Below are 21,875 nucleotides of genomic sequence, written 5' to 3'. Positions count from 1 at the left end.
TTTATTTAGTTTACTGATTCAAATCAAAATGCTAATCTCTTCCAGAAACACCTGCAAGACACATCTAGAAGTAATGTTTTATCAGCAATCTATCCAGTCAAGGAACTGATAGGTGAATTCCCAGCAGAACAATGCAAGCTAAAAGACAATCTGCACAGCTGAAAGAAAAAAGAAAACAAACTACATTACCTATCAAAATTGTCCTTCAAAAATTAAAGGACACAACTGAAAAAATGGGCAAACTAGAATAGACATTTCTCCAGAGAAAATATATAAATGACCAATAAGTACATGAAAAGATGCTCTACATCACTAATCATCACCAATGCAAGTCAAAATCACAATCAGATACTACTTCATATCCATTAGGATGGCTATGATAAAAAAATAGGAAATAACCAGTGTCCCTAGTGAGGATATTGAGAAATTAGAACCCTGTGCACTGTTGGTGGAAATGTAAAATGGTGCAGCCACTATGGAAAACAGTATAGAGGTTCCTCGAAAAATTAAACACAGAATTAACATACTATCCAGCAATTCCATTTCTGGGTATATAGCCAGAAGAATTGAAAGCAGGGTCTCCAAGAAATATTTGTATGTTCATGTTCATAGCAACATTATTCACAATAGCTGACCATACATTGAAATGATTTTAATCACTACCAGCATATTGATGTCTTCCAATCTCTCTCCAGTACATATGCACCACCCTCAAACGCAGTTTGTTCGAAACTAAACTTACATTCTTCCTCCTTCTCACAAATCACAAATCTTCCTCCTCCTCCTCCCCCTCCCCCCTCCTCCTCCCCCTCCTCCTCCTCCTCCTCTTCCTCCTCCTCCTCCTCCTCCTCCTCTTTCTTCTCCTTCTTTTGTGTTCATGTGCTCAGTGGCATTATTAATTTTCCACCTACCCAAGCCAACACCTGAGACCCCCTCCTAATGCATCTACCTTATTCCCCTCACTTTCCATATCCACTTTCACCACGTTCTGCTTTTTCTACTTTCTGAATATTTCTGTGTTTGTTCCTTTTTTCCAACTGCACTATCACTGTTCAAGTTCAAGCTTCATCTTCTTTGGCTTGGGCTATTTTATTTTATTATTTTTTTAATAAGAGAACATTTATTTATAAAATCACAGGGGTAGAAGAAGTAATTCGTAGAAGAAATGAGCTGATGAAACAAGTTATAGAGGCAAAGGATGGGCCCTTGGAGCTTGGGAGTGAGGAAGGTAATGGTAATGCACATGGGGGCAGTGGGGAAAGAAGGGGGAAGAAAAAAGGGAAAGGTATTAGTGTGCTTCCAGGAGGGAGAGCGCGCTGGGTCCTCTGTCCTAAGGGTTTTAGGGTGGAGATTTTAGGGGAGGTCCCCGGGGAAGATCTCAATAGAATATTTAGCAGTTTTTCAGGGGTGTCCTTCCAGGGTCTAGGTCTCCACTGATTGATTGGTCAGTGCCAGGGCAGGGGGTCATTCTTCAATGCTGCTGGTCTTGAGGTCAGCCTTGGTGTCCCTGATCTGCTTATGCTGCTTTTCTGGACTGGCCCATCATCATTGCTCTACTCATGTCTGTCTAACTGCTGACCACATCACCGGTATGCTGTACACCTTTTAGCAGAACCTGGCCTCCATGGATTTGGTTTTCTCTGGAAGAAATGTTAATTTTTTAAAACTTCCCAGTTCTATGGATTATTGTTCATTCCCAGAGAGCTGTGGGTGTTCTCCTTCAGGCAACTGTTTACAGAAAATCTGTAACTGAGCCCATAGGAGAGCTGGAAATCCCAAGGGCATAAAGCCCACTCTGGAAGACACCCTGACCCAGGAGCTCGATGCTCCACTTGTGGCTTATCTACACTGAATAACTGGGCTATTTTAATAGAACTCCTTTCAGCAGAACTTCAGCTTCAACCTACCCATCACACTACTGCCGGCATAACTAACATGAACCAGACGGCAATTCCCCTGCACCTACAGGATAAACTCTAAACTCCTTGGAATGCCATTCAAATCCTGTCCTGTCAGGACCTAGAGCTTGCCTCTGTAGTCCAACCTTATCACCTTCAAAGCCTCTCTCATCCCTCAAAATCTAATAGAACTGAAGTTACTTGTAATTCGTCTGAACAAGTCATGCTTTTTGGGGTTTTTTTCCCTTTGTGCCTTTGCCCATGATGAGAATTCCTGGAATACCTTCTTTCACCTTGTTCGTTTATAAAACTCTTGTTTATTCTTTATGAGACAGCTCTTCATCACTTCCCCTAAGTAGTCCTCCTTGATCCCCTAGGCTGGATTAGGAAACTCTCTAAGTGGTCCCCATGTTTCCGTGCATACATCCTCATAGCATTTAACCTTCATAGCTACATTGTTACATGTGTGGCCCCCAAGTTTACAAGTGAATCTTTCAATGGGCAGAACTTGGGTCTTTCATTTTATATTTCTTAGTACAAAATAGTAGCTCCGGAAATGTTTGTTAAACTTGTACAAACAATTGGTAATACAGTTGTTAGCTTTTCTGATTTTGCCCCTCTCCTCCTTAAAGATTTACCACTAGCTTCTGGAGAATAAAGTCAGCATAGAGGAAATCAGAGTCAAGAGATGGAGAAAAATAGAGGAGGCACATACCTTGTAATGGTACTGATCAGTTTCACTTTCCACCCCCCCCAGGAATGGGCACGTGAGCCATTTTTGGCTGGTGTAACACATCCCCAGTGACTGATTCAAGGATGGACATGAACATAACAGAAATGGTGAGGAATAAAAAAGGAGGAAGGAAATATGGACTCACCTGAAACACACAAAATACCGTAAGTTTCCATAAGAAAGGAATTCCATCAACCAAAGGAGTAAGGGAAAGCATTTGGGTAAACAAAAATTATAGCTAATATAATCTACTGCAAGGAAAGTGTGTCTAGTATCCTGTTGTCCATCTGGCAAACTCCTGCTTCATGATCTATCCTAAAATTCACCATCAGCCTTTCTGACTCCCCATGGCAAAAGTTATTTCCCTTTCCTAAATTCCTGTAATTTCATGCTCAGTAGCAGGTACAATGAAGTTAGACAGGTCTGGATTCGAATTCTAGCTTTGCCACTCAGTAACTGTGTGTTACTTAACTTCTTTGAAGCTAACTCCTCTTTAAAATGGGGATATCTCTATCAACCTCAAAGGAATGTTACTGGGATTACAGATGTCAGTATAAGGTGACTGGTGTATTCTAGGCACTCAGATAATGTTAGTGTCAATGCCTCCCCCTTACCCCATGGCATATTAGAATGAACTCTTTGAAGAATTGTTTTTACTCTTCTCTGTTCCTAGCACCTAGACAGAACTTGGCATATCTTGGGTTCATGAAAAATATTTAGTAATAGATAAATATGGAAAGGGGGTATTGTGCTGATGGAAAAGACAATTACCTGTAGTAAAGCTAGTGTACACAGGATTTGCTCCTCTGGTAAACTACAAATAAGTGCAAATCTCTGTGTTATCCCTGCCATGACTTAGCCAGAGGCCTTTGCTGGTGAGAATTCTTTTAAAAGACATTAGCCCTAGCCGGTTTGGCTCAGTGGATAGAGTATTGGCCTGCAGACTGAAAGGTCCTGGGTTCAATTCCGGTTGGGAGCACATGCCTGGGTTGTGAGCTCGATCCCCAGTGGGGGTGTGTGTGCAGGAGACAGCCAATCAATGGTTCTCTCTCATCACTGATGTTTCTATTTCTCTCTCCTTCTCTCTTCCTTTCTGAAATCAATAAAAGTATATTTAAAAAAAAAAAAAAGACATTAGATCAGAGAGCTCAGGATGGGTGAATTTGGGCAGCTCCTCCTCTGGAGAAGTCAGTCTTACAAAGTGTGTGACCATATTGCCCTCTGGAGGCTAGATTTTTCTAAAAAAAAAAAAATCACATAAACAGATCTTCCCATTAAGAGTTGTACCCAGTAACCTGATGAATCTTGTAAAAGTTTTCATATGCGAAATGTTGTGATAAGTTCTTCTAAAGTTCCCAAATAACAATTTCTAAACAGAAGGAGACCCAGAAGTTAAAAACACAAAGTTTTCCCACTGTTCTTCTTTCTCAAATTTCTTAAATTGTGGAAATTGTTTTCAAAAAGCAACCATGTGTATTGTCATAACAGTACACGCCATATTTATTAGACAATTAACAAGAAAAACAACTTTTGGCACAAGAATGCCAATTTATTCTTTTTTGGACACATACACACAAAATATCCCTGCAAGCCAAAAAAAATTTTTTTTAAATAACCATCATCTTATCTCAACATGGGGCCATTACCCTACCTTAATAGTTTAGAAAGTACCTCGTATTGCTAGAGACATACATCCAGTCCAAATTTAATAAAATACATTTTAAAACATTACAGGCTTAACAGTATAGAAACAAAAATTACACCATTAGTCAAATGAACAAATGCAAACATTTTCAGCCACTAGACATAGGAAGAGCATGTATATGTCAATAGCAAGGGATAAGGAAATGGTTGATCAATAACAAGATCTTCCCTTTAATTTTACAAGGAAAAATTCTTGGAGTTGAAGCCATATTGATACAATGCCCTCAGCTCCACTTTCTTAAAATGAAAGCGGAGTTACCACTTTGCTATTGAGCAAGAAAATCTTACAGCACATCCACAAAGGGTCACTAGGGCAGGGTGGGGAGGGTGAACCTTATTAAACAGTGGATTACCGGTTCCCACAGGAAGGGTAGGTAGCTGAGCCAGGTAGCTAAGCTTTGATATAGGCTGGGCACCAGATCCTAAAATACAGACCATATAGTATATGTCTGCTTGTAAATCATCACCTTTGGAAGCAGCAAATAGAATTTACAGTAAAAATGAATATGTTCTGCCTGCCTAGAACTAGCTGCATTAAGCCAGCTAGTTCTCTTTATAAATCGCTCAGGGTTCAACAACTAACAGCAACAAAACATAACTGGTTCAGCATTTGGATCTTCACCACTCTTAATGTCCCCCACACCTTGTCCCCAAATTGTTACTCTTTAGCATTGCTACATTTAAATCTTTCACACTACAGGACAGTGCCTAAACAGGCTGCATTTGAAAAAAAAAAAAAACAACACTAAGCACCCTACTTCTAGAGAATGCACATCTCCCATTGATTGACACATGCATAACAATTCAGTCAGTCCAGAGGGTTACAAATTCAAATTGTCAAGCCTAATTAAAACTATGCATTCAGACTTGCTTGCAATATAGTATTGCTGCAACTCTGATTCTGCAGTGATTGCTTCTTAAAGATTCCACCCTCAGCAAGTTTCCCCCCCCCCCCCCCAATAATCCCAGTTCTTCCATATTTCTTTCCTTTCATCCAAAATGACAGTATTGCACCATTAAAGGTACTGGTTTCCTATAAAAATAGGCCTCCCGGCTTTTCCTCCACCACCACACTCATTTGCCCCAGTGTGTTAGGACTGACTGAGGTCGTACAAACTGCAGAGTTCAAGGCTGAGCGTATAGCCCAACTGCAGGCAAGTGAATCAGGGCTTCCAGGCACTCGGCCTTGCTCCCTGTTCCATTCATGCCAGGAGATGGTGAGAATGACGCTTCTTCTGTGCGTTAACAAGCATGCCCGAGGCACTCAAGTGCAGGTGTGGTGCCTGCTGGCCAGCCAGCCAGCCACCAAGAGTTCTTTACATCCTGGATTCCAGCGAGTCCTCCTCCTAAAAAGTTTGGTTTCCCTCCTCTTGGGTCCCGGGTGGCCATGCTGAAGGGTATATTCTGTGCTCTCCCTGATCAAGTGTGGATAAAAGCAGTAGCCAGTCCCTCACCAACATGTCCTGATTTGTAGCATCCAAGTGAGGTATTTGCAAAAAAAGAAAAATCTTAAGAAATTAGCATCTCCCATCTTGTCACTATGTTGTGCCTCAATTACAGAGTTTGCTTTCATCTCACTGTATGCAGAGAATAAAGATGTCTACACCCATCTTAATGAGCTACAGGACTTAATATACATTATAAAAGTCTCAGAGACCAGTCCCAGCAAACAGTGCCACTTGATCGACCGACCGCACACAGAAATGTAAACTTCAAAGTATTTACAAGCTTGTTTAAAAGACTGAAGAAAAACAGGGCTTTATATTGCTGGGATTTTGAGAAGGCTAGTTTAAAAGATTTGGACCGGCTAATGCGTTCAAGCAAACACCCTTCACTATCAGACCCAGTGTTTCCAGACTGAAGTGGCAAATTCATTTTACCACATTGTATCTACCTCTTCCCCCAGCACCTTCCGCATCCATGTGGAGTGTGGCTCTGGGCCTTTTATCCCCTTTTCCAGCTCTCACTCCTGAGGTTCCAGGATAGAGAATTACAAGTCAGTGAAATCTGGGCTGGGCAACACTGGCTGGAACTACCAAGACTCTATGTAACTGTTGTCCATTCACAAAGCATTATCTACACTAAATACAAAATACATTTTCCCCTACTTTGTAACTGACGCTTGTTTTAGATCAACCCCCCCATTTGAACAAGAAAAGAATCCTGTCTCCCTGTGAATGGAATCCAGAATCTATTAAGAAAAATCTTTGTATGCAGTTTTACTTGACTCGAAGGAAGGAAACCTTCACCAAGTACATTTCAGGTCGAAAGATCAGCACAAAATTTGCACTGCAAGTAACTGTGTAAGTAACCTTGATTCCCAGGAAAAAATTTTAAAACATTAGTACATTTTTGCAAGTTGCAGCATCACTCAGTGTACCTTAACGATCGGCAAAGCCCATCCAGTAAGGAAGCATCCTGGTTCTAGCTTATTTTAAAACAAAGTGACAGGACACCAACTATGATATAAAAGAGATAAAAAATAATTCTTTAAAAAGGCATGGAAATATCTGTATTTTCTGAATGATTTCAGGAATTGCCAGATTATGATCTATAAGAAATAGCTGATAAAATCATACCAAAATTTCATCTAGAAAAACTCACTGTCAGTGGGGATGGGGGAAGTGAAGGACCTTAAAAAAATGTTTATTGCCAAAGTTAACTTTTTGTGAGAAAAGTTTAAAAATCATTTAGATCTGACAAACCAGACAGCAGCATAAAATGGGCACTTTTGCAAAGTTTGAAAAATACTAAAACCTAATTTTTTTTCCAAAGGGGGGGGGGGGGCATGGGTACTTTTTACTCTGGCAGTGTTATCTGTTACTGTGACATGCATTACATCTGTTTGTGTTACACATTCACAAGAGTCACCCAGATAAGAGAACTGCCTATTTGAAACTGAAGCCAAATATAGTGCAATTGCCTGGCAGCAGCCTGTACTTACACCAGCACAAGTCTGTATAGATCAGTAAGATAAAGTAGTGAAACTAATAAAACTCTTAAAACTTAAAAAAAAAAATCACTGCTCGTTAAAGGCATTTACAGTGGCGAAATCGGAAATCTCCGTTAAAAAGTCTATGGACCCACACAATTACATAGTTATGCTAAACTGAAGTAGACTGGTTTTTCTCTCCCACTGATGCATACATCCCACTCGATGAATACAGAAAAAAGGAACAATCTTCTCTTACAAGACTAGAGGGATGCGGTGAGCACCACAGCTAACAAAATATTCCGTAGAAACCCTTCTCGTAAAGTCCTTTAGAAAGTTCAGGCTGATCGGCCTTTGCATGTTGAGGTAAAAATGCAGTCCAGTGCATCAGAAAAGACAATCTATGAGTATCTATTACTTTTAAAAAATGGCTCAATGTTGTTGATGCATCAGACAGTGCTGCGAAGTATTTATTCGGTGCAACTATTCTGAGCTGCTGGTAGAAGACAAACTGAAGTCAACTTGGCTCTCTCGAGTATGCTGGTAGGCGTGTGAAACATTTTGAGGCTGCATGGGGTGCCAAATTGGTTGAGTTCTTCTGAGACTCTCAGGCAAAATACATTGTGTGCTGGGTATCATGGTGGATTTGCACAGCTTTAGCCAAGGCTTGAGGATCTCGGCCATTGCTCTGTCCTGACACATGACTGCCTTCTGCACTGTAAAGAGAATAAAGCAAACAGACAAAAAAACAGGTGTAACAAAGGACCCTGTCAAACGTCAAATCTAATACTGCGAACATGTTTCAAACGTCACACGTTCACAGTATTAGATTCAAGATCTGAGGCCCAAGCTGTGGTTCCTTAAATAGTTGGTAATCTCTCTCTACACATCAGTTCGCTTAACTGAAAAATGCAATACAACTCATTCATTGTAACAATTAAATAATGTCTGCAAAGACTCAAATCCTTAATGGTGTCTCCATAAGGACTTCCATGGGCCATTATGTCTGGTCAATGCCTACTTGCCTTTAGGCTTTAGTCAAATGTCATTTTCCCAAAAGACATTGACCTTGACTCCAATGTTCAGCTCAGAGCCACCTAGAACATAGTTCCACAGAACCCTCTACTTTCTTCCATTTGAAAGAAACACGATTAAAATTAAATTAGCAATTGGATAATTATTTCCTTTCCCTCTGGAACATAAACTCCAAGAAAGCAGCAACTTTGTCTGTCTTCCTCACCACCGAATCTGTAGTGCCTGGCACATAGTAGATATTCAGCAAATGTTATTATGACACCGGTCTCTTCTTGTCTTCTCCCTCACTAGCTAAATGACCTTGCACAGGTAGCAGCTCCTTTGAACTTTGGTCTTTTAGGATAACAATAACAACTTTTGAACAAACCTCTTATACTACCATGTGCTATAAATGGCTTGGTCAACTGTAAATCACCACCCCTCTTCTGACTTTTCTCACCTACTCACACCCAGTTAATTGTTAATTACTGTCTAGTTATCCCCGGAATAGCTTTTTACATTTAACAAAGACAATCTTGCTCTAATGTACTTTTCCAGCTTCGTGCCTGCTGGTCCCCTTTCATATGTTCCAGCCAAAGAAAACTTGCTATTGTCCAAACATGTCACTTGCTTTCTCTTCTTTGTGCCCATTGTTCCCTCTGCCTGGAAAATCCTTTCCTCTTCTTTATAGAGCCAAATCCTACCCATCCAGCTATGAAATCTTCTCAGCTTTTCCTCTGATGTCCCACTGCACGTTTGCCTGTACTGCTTTGGGTGAATTGTCAGTTCTGTATTTACCTGTATTATCTCCCATAATGAAACATAAAATCCCAGGACACATGTCTTCCTCATCTTAGCATTTTTAGTACTTAGCACAGTGCTGGGCACACATGAATGTGTTGAATGAATGAATGTATATCACAGAATGGAAGGTACAAAGTCATAGCTTGGCATTTTCTATAATAGTATATTTTCAACCCTTACAGAAATAGATTTACAGTGGAATGTGTACTATTTAGCAGCTGAATCAGACTTGGGGAAGAGCCCAGAAACTGCTACACTTCACAGATGGTCATTTGGAAAAAGAAAATTACTGCAGGGAGCTTGTTTAGCTATTTAATAGTAGCTCAGTAATAGGTCAAAATATCTGATTCTCTTGAGATCCCTATTTGGGGGTGAGAATGATATGATATACCTCCCCTCCCACACACAACCCCAGGTTCACTCCAATGCATTCTTCCAGTGAACTATGAAAGCAAAGTGGACAGTTAAGTCTTTCCCTTGTATGAAGTGGAATCCACAGGCCCGTGACTCTTCTGATTGGAGCCAGGATACTGTGCTGGCCACCATCTGAGGCTGCCCAGGACCTGAGCAGAACTGAAATGCATTTGGCTCTATAGGAAAACCACAGGGAACTTCAAATTAGATTCTTTTCCTTGGGCAGACTTTAGACACACCATACAAGTATGTATAAAGAGACTGAGCACTTCTTGGACCAAAGTCACATTATAAACTCTCAAAGGCACATGCAATTTTATTCACTGCTTGCTATTTAAACCTTAAAAGGAAGACTAACTCCTCCAAAATTTTTTCTGCAGCAGCTCATTTAAAAATTTTTCTTTTTGTTAATCCTCACCGGAGGATATTTTTCCATTAATTTTTTTTAGAGAGAGAGGAATGAAGGGGGAGAGACAAAGCGAGAGAAATACATTGATTGGTTGCCTCCCGAAGGTGCCGCGACCAGGGCCGGGGATTGAGCCTGCAAGCGAGGTACGTGCCCTTGACCAGAAGTGGTCTCAGGACCCTTCAGTCCACGGGCTGATGCTCTATCCATTGAACCAACCGGCTAGGGCACAGCTCATTTTTTTAAAAACATGCTGCTAACATAGACAGAAAGAGATTTTCTTGTGCCTGAGAAACTTGCCTGTCATGATCTTTATCCACCAGATGATACCTTGCTCTGAACGCTACGAGCCGGGCATAATATGCAGGGGCTGGAATAGAGACTGAGCGTGTGCACCGCACATAGGTGTGGCATAGCTGGTAAGTCAGTAGCTGGAGCTCATCTGCAGTGAAGCAGTTGTCATCCCACAAGACCTGGTAATGTGAAGGACGACTGGTTCCCTGGAGAGAGAGTTTTATGATGAATAAATTTCTGATATGGGTTGACTACTTGAGAGAACTGAAATCTACTCCTTAAACTCAGAAGTATTCTTGCCTAGCACACCTACAAGCAGATACCAAGACCAAAAGATAACAAACAGTTCTAGGATACAAGCATTAACAAAGTTATACACAGCATATAATAACAAGTCTACTCAAGCTAGTTGCTGAGTTCGAAAACATCTCCCTATCAAGTGAAAGATCTGGACCAGCTTCCAAATTACCTGAATTCCTGCATGACTACAGAGGTAAAAGTCAAACTCGGATGGATGTGTGATGGTGCTATCCACGGTAGTGCCCGCTGGTACATTGCCACTTTTACCCACCTACAAAAAAAAAAAAAGTGTAATTAGTCACCAATAGGCCAACCTGAGCTCAGGCCATTTTTGTCTTTTATGTTAATTGGCAACAAGTTATAAGTTGCTCTTGCAAACCAGTTTAATTCAAGATGTTGAACTTTCTATAACTTTTCCTTAGCCCAACCGTTTCATCCACAAGTATTTTCTCAAACAAATATACTCCATGGTTTCTCTAGGGCAGGGGTTCTCAACCTGTGGGTCACGGCCCCTTTGGTGGTCGAACGACTCTTTCACAGGGGTCGCCTAAGACCATCCTGCATATCAGATATTTACATTACGATTCATAAGAGTAGCAACATTACAGTTATGAAGTAGCAACGAAAATAATTTTATGGTTGGGTCACAACACGAGGAACTGTATTTAAAGGGCCAGAAGGTTGAGAACCACTGTGTTGGGGGAATCCAAACAAGTAATTATTTTACTAGTGGCTTTGGGCTAAATGATTGTCCCCTATTAACAGATGACACATTGGTATGTTCACAGATGACAAGAAAAAAAGATGGGTAAGATTCCTGAGAAAAATCACTTTTATTCCTTATTTGGAATTTTAAAAAATCCACAACTTGCAGTAAAAGTTAAGATGAAGCAATTTGTTGTTGTTAATCCTCACCCAAGAATATTTTTTCTATTGATTTTTAGAGAGAGTGAAAGGGAGGAGGAGAGACAGAGAGAGAAACATCAATGTGAGAGAGAGACATCGATTGGTTGCCTCCCACATACACCCCAACCAGGGCCGGGGATTGAGCCTGCTACGGAGGTACATGCCCTTGACCAGATTTGAACCCGGGTACCTTCAGTCCACAGGCCGATGTTCTATCCACTGAGCCAAACTGGGTATGGCAAGATGAAGAAACCTTTGAACTGGTTCAATAAAACTAACACTTTTAGGGGATCAATAAAAGAACACACTTGCAGATGCCTTATCAGGAAGAGTCCACTGAAATGGGATCAGGAAGCCAGAGTTTCAGATCTAGGCCTAGCGTTGCAACTCTATACCTTGAACAAAGCATATTGTTGGGCCTCAATCTAATCAGCTACAAAATCCAATAATAATATCTTACACTTTAAAAATTCCAAAGTTCTTCAATGGCCAAAACTCTAGGATCAAACTTCTAGAAAAGCAGAGGGAGAACTTTAGAAATGCATTTACAAGGAAAGAAATTAAATCTTGCTATTTGGACAATTTTCATTCTCTTCTGCTGTACAGCAGGGTTCCATGTGAGGAATTTTATTTGCCATCTAGGCACAGATTTGATGGGAGTTTATTTGGCTCCATTCTCCCTGTGGTTATCTTCAGCTGAGGATCATACACCAATGCATACAAGAACATCTATGAGTATAGAAAAGTCTCATTCCATCAAATTCAGATGTGAACTCAGGTCCTAACTGAACAGGAGGAAATGCAACTTAGTTAAAATAGTTCTAGCACTGTTTACCAAAGTACAATCTTTAGGAATATTAGTTCTGCAGAATGCATTTGGGTGTGTTATGGTCAAACAAATTTGCGAAATACTGAGTTAAACAAAATTTAAATGGTTTTTCCACTGCATGACTTCTCAGAACCTTTATTTAGTAAGGTATAATCTTAAAGAGGGAGATGGAGTATATGGCATTTCCCAAACTTATTGGACCATAGAATCTATTTTTTTAAAAATCTCTTGGACTCCAGAGATGAGAGCCTAAAGAGGTGATGCCCTGGGGAAAAGGGGATCCAGGCATGTTCAATTCGACAGTTACTGCTTGAGCACCCATGTGCAAGGCTCTGCAGCAAATGTTTGGGAGGGAAGACAGAGGCACAGAGAGAACTAATGAACACGGCTTCCTGCCCTTCATGGAAACTATATACAATGAACTGCAAAGCAATGTGAAAAGGGCATTATGGAAGGCCCTGGGAAAAGCTGGTGGGAGGAAATAGTTGAGTCATGCCTTCCAGGATAAGCAGCAGCTGAAAGGGGGCCTGGGATGAAAACAGGAAACTCTCCAAATATCCCCTCAATACAGGAATGGATAAACAAACTGTGGCTCATCCATATCATGAAATACTACTCAGCAATAGAAAGGAACAAACTACCAATACACATGAAAACTTGGATGGATCTTAAGTGCATTAGGTTAAGTAAAAGAAGCCCAGCTCAAAAGCTATGGGAATCCATTTATATGACATTCTGAAAAAAAAACAAAATTATAGGGACATATCAGTGGTTGCCACGGACTGTAGGCAAGGGAAAGGGTTGACTACGAAAGGACATGAGAGACTTTTGTGTGTGTGACTGTTCTATACTAGTATCTTTATTGAGGTGATGGTTATACAACTACATGCATTTGTCAAAACTTGCAGAACAGTATACTAAAAAGGGAAAATTTTACTGTTTCTATATTATACCTTAATCTATATACATAAAAGGCTAATATGCTAAGTGTCTGACCATCTGACCAGTCGCTATGACATGCACGGATCACCAGGGGGCAGATGCTCAATGCAGGAGCTGCCAAGCTGCAGTGACTTGGCAGCAGCAGTTCTTGGGTGACGCACCCTGAAACCAGAGAGGAGGGAGCCTGATTCCTTGCGGGGCCACACGATTCCACCTTCGGCCGTGGGTTACGTTGTTGCTGGGGCACTGTTGGCCCCGAATCTGGTTTACTGCACACTTGCATTTGCGTTCCACACCCTGTACGACAGCAACTTTGCAGAGTGCCCTCTCACACTTTGGGACCCCATGTGGGGTGTTGGAGAGCCGTTTTGGCCTGATCCCCATAGGCCAGGCCGAGGGACCCCACTGGCCGAAGAACCCTGCTCACCCTGCAGACGCAGGGGAGGGACCTCGGGAGGTTGGCTCCAGGGCGTGTCCGGCCCATCTCACCCAGTCCTGCCCCGCCGGCCACCTTCTAATTAATTTTCTTTCAATGTGCACGAATCCATGCACTGGGTCACTAGTTTTTTAATAGACAAAAAGGGGGGGGGGGGCTGTTGGATGGATGTGGTCATGTCAGGGCTAAAAATGCACAATGTATAAGGGAAATGAAAGGTGTATAAGGGCATGATGAAAGATGAGACTAAAATGTTATGTTTTGGCTAACTGAACAGCACAGGAGAACATTTGGTAGGCAGTGGGTCGGAAGAGTTTTGAGCAGTGGAGTGGCAGGATAAGATTTGTATCTTAAAACCTAGACCTGAGGGCAGCTGGAGGAGGCATTTGTGGAGGAATGGAGACAGGAAAACCACTAGGAGTCTCCTGCAATACAGAAGAGGTCTGCCCAGGGTAGAAAGAACACACAAGAGAAAGAACTGGGATGAGAGATTTCAGGGCAGAACAGAGGACTATTTGACTAACTGGATATGGGGGGACAGGGAAGGAGGAGAAGAGTTTAAAGACAATTCTGAAATTTCTAGCTAGGCTGACTTAATATACAGTTATGCCAAGTAACACAAGAGAAAAAAATTGGGGGTGGCACAAGTTTTGGATGAGGATAAAACAGTAAGTAAAAGGTTTAGACGTGTTTTGCTAGAAATGCCTGTGGCAGATTGTATCACTGGTGCCAAATCTTCCTGTGCCCCTCCCTAGGGAAGGATTATACTTCCCCACCCAACTAACTCAGGAGTGGCCACTAACTGGCTTTGGCAAAATAAAATGTGGCCTGAAATGTGTTACTTTTGGGCAGACTCTTTAAGAGCCAGCATACGGCTTGTCATGTATCTTCCCTCACCCCACCCCACCCCCCTCTGCTACAATGACTGGCAATGTTCCAGACAGATGTTTCTCTGTCAGCCTATGTTCTGCAGGGAGGACAATGGGGTCACAGCTGCTACAGAATCACAGTGAATGTGTAATATGAGCAAGAAATAAATCTTTGTAAGCCACCATGATTTTGGAGTTTTTTGCATGGCCTAGCCTACCTTGACTGACACAATGCCTATAGGGCATCTAAGCAAATCTGTCTGGTAGATCATTGGAGGTGCCAGTTGGGAGCTCCATAGAAAAGTTTGGGGCTGGAAATACAGATTCAGGAAACAATAAGCAAATAAGTGAATCCAGAGAAGTGAGTGAGACTAAAGAGAGTTGAAACTGAGAAGAAGGAGAAGTGTGAAATGCCAGGAAACATCAGCACTTGATGGACAGAGGAGGAAGGAAAGTCAAAGAAAGCCTGATTAGAGATGGACAGTGAACCTGGCCAAAGAAGGCAATCACTGTCAATGCTGCAAAGAGGTCAGTGTGAGAACCTGACAGGATATCACTGAATTTAAAATGAGCAAGTCATGAAGAGAGCAACCTCAGTGGAGTCACTGAAGTTGAAGCCAAGCTGCAGGGAACTGAAGAATGATGCAAGGAGGTACAGATAGAAAGTCAAATCATTTTCTCTGAAAAGTTTGGTCATGAAACGAAGGAAAGATAAGGTGGCAGATGGACTGAGGGAGAAGCAGAGAGAAGAGAAGTTTCTTTGGGTGACTAAGGAAAAGCTGAGAAAGTTTGGAGGGTGAGGAGAAGGAAGTAAACTAATGGGAAAGATTAAAACTTTTGAAAAAAATAAAGGGTGATTAATAAAGTGAGGCTGGAGAGAGCAGAAGGATTAGGAACAAAAGCATAAGCAGGGTAAAAGAGCTTAGGTGGAGAGATTACCTCTGAGATGTGAGGAAGGAGATAAGAAACAGGAAATTTAACTAAATTTGAAAGTAGAGGAAGGAATGCCAAGAAAATGCATGCCTTCTAGATTTTTATTTTCTGAGGGAAATATAAGATTGTTCTATTGTGGGCAATATAAATTGTTGGCAATAAAAGGTAGGGGAGCTGAGAAGAGTCCAAAAGTTTGGAACAGATAATAATTGAAAAAATTGCAGCCTCAAAGGCCTGGCTAAGATGTGCTATTATGAATTTGTGTAATACAGATCATTATTAAACAATTGATTCTTTTCTTCAGCAATCTCCATCAGCCTAAGAGTAGAAGCAAAGAAAATGGGCAAGTGGACAGGTTCAGAGTTGGAGATTAGCGAGAGGCATGTTCAGAGGAGTGAAGATATTGATAAGGTCGGGGGTGCCAAGTAGACCTAGGACTGGGACTGTCAATCTTGAAAGGTTAGGGTGACACTGAGCAAACCTGTCAGATAGCTTGGGGTTTCAGAACAATAATCCAAGTCCAAAAGCTACATGGATAGCAAGTTGACAGAGGGATGAAAAGGTGATAATGCAGTTAAGGAGGAGCTGGCAGGATGTGCCCAGGGCGTGGGCAAGTGTTCAGGGAATTTGTATTAGCAGAGTCTAAGAAATACTACCGAGTCAGGGTTTGGGCAATGGAGCCCCAAGGAGAAAACTGTAGTTCTCTAATGATTTAGAAAGCACAAACAGCCTTGGATTAAAGGCAGAAACTAAGGGTATACTAGAAAACAGTGGGAGTGACCCACAAGATGACATAATTAGGCAACAGAGAGAATTGGTCTCCCTGGGGTTGGATCAGGGAAGACCTGGAAAAGATGAAGTAATGTAATAAAAATATGGCAGAAACAAAGTCTCCAATATCATGTGTTTACCTGGCTTACACATAAGGATAAGGTTATAAATAGATACATTACACAAAATGCCTTTTATTAAGTGCTGGGAACTGTACCACAGATTAACATCGTTTATTAACTTAATCATTACAACAACCTGTGATACAGGTATTGTTCTTCTTCTTAAATATATTTTTATTGATTTTAGAGAGGAAGGGAGAGGGAGAGAGAGATAGAAACATTAATGATGAGAGAGAATTATTGATCAGCTGCCTCCTGAATGTCCACACTGGGGATCGAACCCACAATCCGGGCATATGCCCTGACTGGGAATCGAACCGTGACCTCCTGGTTCATAGGTCGATGCTCAACCACTGAGTCATGCTGGCTGGGCCAGGCATTGTTCTTAAGAGATTTTACATTTGAGAACATTATGGCTTAGAGAAGTTAAGTAACCTGCCCATGGTTAGTAAGTGTGATATCATAAATGTTCAAAGTTTGTGCCCTAAGAATCCCCTACAATGATATAAAATCATTTAGAAGAGAAATTCTTCTTTGTACCCTGGGACCATGCCTCAAGCACTGGCAGCAATAGGTAGCAAATGGCAATCAAGTCCAGATGGATCAACCTGCCCTTTGAAGGTTGCCTGTATCACCCTAGTGGAATCTGCATGTTTCTGACCTCCCCTCTAAAAACTCTACAAACAAGAAAAATATTCAGTCTTGAAACCTGTACCATTCAGAATTGGTCATCTAAGATGAACTGTAATTAGTATATTTATTAAATTATTATTAGGCACTTCTCCTTTTAGAAAAAAAAAATGGTCTAGATGTACACTCAAAAAACACAGATAATGAAGTTTATCCTATGATTTCTTACCCTTTCTGCTTTATCCGCACAGAAGAGTCGTGTGTGATGTCTTTTCTGTACCACAATGTAGGTTATTCCTGGCCGGTAATCTTCTTCCAAGCTAATACATGCCTTTCGAATTGCTATTAGTTCTGGCCAAGCTACCTGGGAGTTACAAATGGAATGACACTGAATTGAGAGCTCACCTAGTATCTTTCAGATCTGATTTACTCAGAGTGGCAGATGAAAGGAAGCTCGGTCCTACACCTACAAGCCCCAAAGGGCCAGTATGGGATAATGAGAGTACCTGCTTCATTTGTCCCTCGGATACCCCTCCACGGTAATAGATGATCCGTGTAGGTTTGAAGCGTGTGGACTTGTAGAACTGGATCAGCAGCTCTCGAACCATGTTAGTGAGGTCCTGGATCACCTCCTGACTATAGAGGAGCTCCTGGGAGACCTCCTGGCGGGAGGTCTGCACCCGAACAGTGGCACAGTACCGGCTGGGGTGGCCATCCATACTGCCAACGACAGCAGCAATGGAAGGCTTCTTCCCGTCCCCTGCAGGGGGGTGGGTGACATCTGCTCCCAGGAAGATGACAGGCTGCTGGAACACTGATGGCCTGCTCAGATTTAAAGACACATTGCCACTCAGATATACAGGTGAAAATGTTTGGGTTTAGCAAGCTCACCAATACAATCACAGATATCCTATCTAATAAAGGATAATATGCAAATCGACCAAACAGCGGAACAACTGGTCACTATGACATGCACTGACCACCAGGGGGCAGACGCTCAACCCAGGAGCTGCCCTCTGGTGGTCAGTGCATTCCCACAGGGGGAGCGCTGCTCAACCAGAAGCCCTGAGCTGGGCTCACGGCTGGCAAGCGCCTCTGAGGCAGCACTAAGGATGTCCGACTGATGGCTTAGGCCCGCTCCCCAAGAGGGTGCAGGCTGGGCTGAGGGACCCTCCCCTGAGTGCACGAATTTCATGCACCGGGCCTCTAGTATTCTAATAAGAGAGAATAAAGATTTATGCCTATTGGAAGAGGACTCTAAGGCCCAGTGAGTATCAGTGCCACCCAGTACAGTGAATCTGAATTGACTGCAGACATTAACATGGTTCTTCTGTCACAGTAGAAAGGAAAGAATTAAAAGAGGACCCATGCCCTGGCTGGCATGGCTCAGTGGTGGAGTATCGGCCTGCAGATGGCAGGCTAACAGGTTGGATTCTCCAGCAAGGGCATGTACCTGGGTTGCAGGCTCAATCCCTGCAGAAGGCAACCAATCAATGTGTCTTTCTCACATCGATGCTTCTCTTTTTCTCCTCTCTTCCCCTCCCTCCCTCACACCTTCCACTTCTCTCTAATAATCAATGGGAAAAATATTCTCAGGTGAGGATTAACAAAACAAAAAAAGAAAGAAAAGAATTAACCAATGAGTGCATTAATAAGTAGAACAACAAATCAATGTCTCCTCTCTTTCTTTTTCCCCCTTCTTCTCTCTCTAAAATAAATAAATAAATTAATTAATTAATTTAAAAAATTATAAAAAGAAAAAGCAATCGAGATGCATATTTGAGATTTGTATGCTTTGCTGTAAACTAAATGCTAGATCTTAATTTTAAAAAGTGGGAAAAAGCAAATTTCAGAATCTTACCTTTGATGAGGTACAAGCACGTTGTTAATTCCTCCAAGCTTTGCATTTATCTTCAGGCAAAGGTTGGAAAGGGTCTGGGGTGAGGTCTTCACTACATTTTTTACCTGGACACACTGGGTGGCCATACCCAGGAGGGTATCTCCAACACGTTTCACCTCCGCTACAAAAATAAGTTAATTAACTGATTTTTAAAAATGTTTAAATATCCTGTCAATTACTAAGAGTAGAGGGGGAAACCCACACCCTGACATTTAGAGGGTGCCTACTGTACACTGTACACTGTGCTAGATACTTTTCATGTGTGTTGTTTTCATTTGCTAAACCCCCAGGGCAATATTTCTTTTCAGTTTGGATAGGCCATTCCCCACCCCTTTTCTTCACTCCCATAGGCTTTTAAACTAGCCTACTTTCTTTATTCTAGGAGGCTGCCTGCCACCGCTCAACCCAGTCCTGTGAGGTTCCTTTTCCCACAGGACTAACCTGGCAAAGGAATCAATCTCCCTAGCTCCTCCCTCTCACTATACACACACCAGCCCTTTGAATTGTTTTCTCCTCCATACCCTCTCCCCCTTTTTTTTCTAAACATTAGAGATACACTGAAGGTAACAAAAGAAACAAATACAGGGAGGGTTGAAGACATTTTATAAAGTTCAGACAGCTGGTCTCTAGTTCCCAAATCCTTTACTTAGATAGTAGCCAAAAGAAATTTAGTATCATCTACACTAATAAAAGAGAAACATGGTAATTGGCATATGACCGCTACCCTTCCCATTGGCTAATCAGTGAGTATATACAAAGTAACTGTCAGCCAAGATGGCGGCTGGCAGCCAGGCAGCTGATGTGAACAGGGAGGCTTGCTTCCTTCAGTGACAGAGGACTCCAACGTTCCCCGCCGGCCTCTGAGCTTCAGTTGGAAACATAGTAACATTTATAGAAGATAAACAAAAGCCCAGAAAGCTCCTGTCAGTCAGCCGGGATCTCAGAGCTGGAGTCGCAACATTGTTTCGAATACAGAAAACAAAGGCCAGAAACCTGCTTTCAGCCGAGCCTCAGAGAGAAAGCCGGCTCTCAGCTCCAGTGACAGCCATAGAAGGTAAATAAATGCCAGAATAAAAAAAAAAGAAAAAAAGGAGAGGTTGGGAGCTTCAGTCGCCCGCCAGCCTGAAAACAGCCCTCAGCCCCTCACCCAGACTGGCCAGGCACCCCAGTGGGGACCCCCACCCTGAAGCAACAAGATGGCGGCTAATTTGCATACTGAAGGCAGGCGGCAGCAGGCAAGGCTGTCCGCGGTCTGGGACCCGGATCTGTGACCCTGCCGGGCGGGATCAGCGGAGCCTCGAGGCCTCCCGGCACCGGGATCAGCGTGACAAGGGGCAGCGCCCAAACCCCCTGATCACTCTGCAGCTCTGTGTGTGACGGGGGCAGCGCCCCAACCCCCCCCCCCCCCCCCCCACGGGCCCTGCTCTATGTGAGACAGGGTAGAGCCATACCTCCCCATCGGCCCTGCTCTGAGTGTGACAGTGGCGGCGCCCCAACCTCCTGATCGGCCCTGCTCTGTGTGTGACAGGGTGTGGCGCCCCAACTCCCCCCCCCCCCCACGGACCCTGCTCTGTGTGTGACAGGGGGTGGTGCCCCAACTCCCCTATTGGCCCTGCTCTGTGCGTGACAGGGGGGAGCTCCTCAACCCCCTGATCGGCCCTGCTCTGTGCGTGACAGGGGGGAGCTCCCCAAACCCCTGATGGGCCCTGCTCTGTGCGTGACAGGGGGGAGCTTCCCAAACCCCTGATTGACCCTGCTCTGTGCATGACAAGGGTAGCTCCCCAACCCCCTGATCGGCCCTGCTCTGTGCGTGGCAGGGTGTGGCGCCACAACCTCCCCATCGACCCTGCCTTGAGTATGACAGGGAGCGGTGCCCCAACCCCCCAATCGGCCCTACCCTGAGCGTGACTGAGGGTGGCATCGCAACCTCCCCATCCGCCCTGCTCTGTGCATGACAGGGGGCGGCACCCCAGCTCCCCAATCGGCCCTGCTCTGAGCCCGACCAGGCGCTGCACCTAGGGATTGGGCCTGCCCTCTGCCACCCGGGAGCAGGCCTAAGCCAGCAGGTCATTATCTCCCGAGGGGTCCCAGACTGCGAGAGGGCACAGGCCAGGCTGAGGGACCCCCCCCCCCCCCCCCCCCGAGTGCACAAATTTTTGTGCACCGGGCCTCTAGTTCTTCTTATAATAGATACAAACTAAAAATCTCCTCTTTCCCACTCTTATATTCCTAAGTGTTTTTAACCAACATTCCAGTTCTTCCTGCTTTGGGGCTAGGATAGAATTTCACTGCATGCCCCAGCCACTGCATTTCCTGGCCCCATGCCCATTTGCCTCACACAGGTTGGGTGGGCCAATACAGCTGGTTGTGGCCAAGAAGTTGCAGATGTTAAGAACCCTCTAGAGCTCTCTTTTCTCTCTGCCATGGAGCCAGCAACATTCCAAACAGTGACTGCTCTGCCAACCTGGGTTCCAGAGTGAAAATGATATGATGACATGGAGCCGCGGCTGCAATCTACCCTCAATGATCACTTAGCAGCAGCAAAAAGCAAACGTTTGCTGCTTGGAGACCCTGAGAGTCCAGGGTTGTTTGTGACTGAAGCATAATCTAGCTTATCCTGACTGTTACACCTACTATTGAAATCATCCTTCATTCAGCATTAAAGGGGTCCATACCATATACTGGTGTCTTCCCAGGCAAGATCACCACTATTAGCTGTAGGCCCACATATGTCATTTTCAGATGTTTAAACATAGGCTCCACGCTGTCTGCACCTTGTGCATACTTGCAGAAACATGGCTGGCCCTGGATGGGCATTCCTGCATCCTTAGAGATTTTACGGAGCTGGTCAGTGAAACTCCTGTTAAAACAGAACCAGTGGCACAGTGCTTTCATTTCAGAGTACATTCTTAACATCTATTTCCCTCTATAATACTTCTTTCAGTTCTCCAAATTCTTAGCCAAAATGAGATTTAAACAAATAAACAACAACAAAGATCTTTAGCTGGTTGCAAAAAATAGACTGGCAGTTGTATTGT

General features: G+C 43.2%; 1 protein-coding gene across 2 annotated transcripts in view; it reads right to left on the bottom strand.

Moving 5' to 3' along the window:
* Positions 1-5,278: 5,278 nt before the first annotated feature.
* LOC139003167 (protein argonaute-4) overlaps positions 5,279-21,875 on the bottom strand; it is a 30,043-nt gene continuing 13,446 nt past the window's right edge. The window contains exons 12-18 of one of the 2 annotated variants that reach the window (XM_070404721.1): positions 21,513-21,697; positions 18,799-18,958; positions 17,444-17,759; positions 17,167-17,301; positions 10,669-10,770; positions 10,206-10,405; positions 5,279-7,983 (exon numbers count right to left, since the gene is read on the bottom strand). In XM_070404721.1, the coding sequence (XP_070260822.1) occupies positions 7,875-7,983; positions 10,206-10,405; positions 10,669-10,770; positions 17,167-17,301; positions 17,444-17,759; positions 18,799-18,958; positions 21,513-21,697 (1,207 nt within the window). In that variant the 3' untranslated portion in view covers positions 5,279-7,874. The other variant, XM_070404720.1, reaches the window with a different exon arrangement.

Source organism: Myotis yumanensis, unplaced genomic scaffold (assembly GCF_028538775.1).
Source record: "Myotis yumanensis isolate MYYU_CA2020_CCGP unplaced genomic scaffold, mMyoYum1.0.hap1 SCAF_2, whole genome shotgun sequence".
In the NCBI taxonomy this organism is placed as follows: Eukaryota; Metazoa; Chordata; class Mammalia; order Chiroptera; family Vespertilionidae; genus Myotis; species Myotis yumanensis.
Note: the sequence above shows the minus strand (reverse complement) of the source record. Positions and strands in the feature narration are given on the sequence as shown.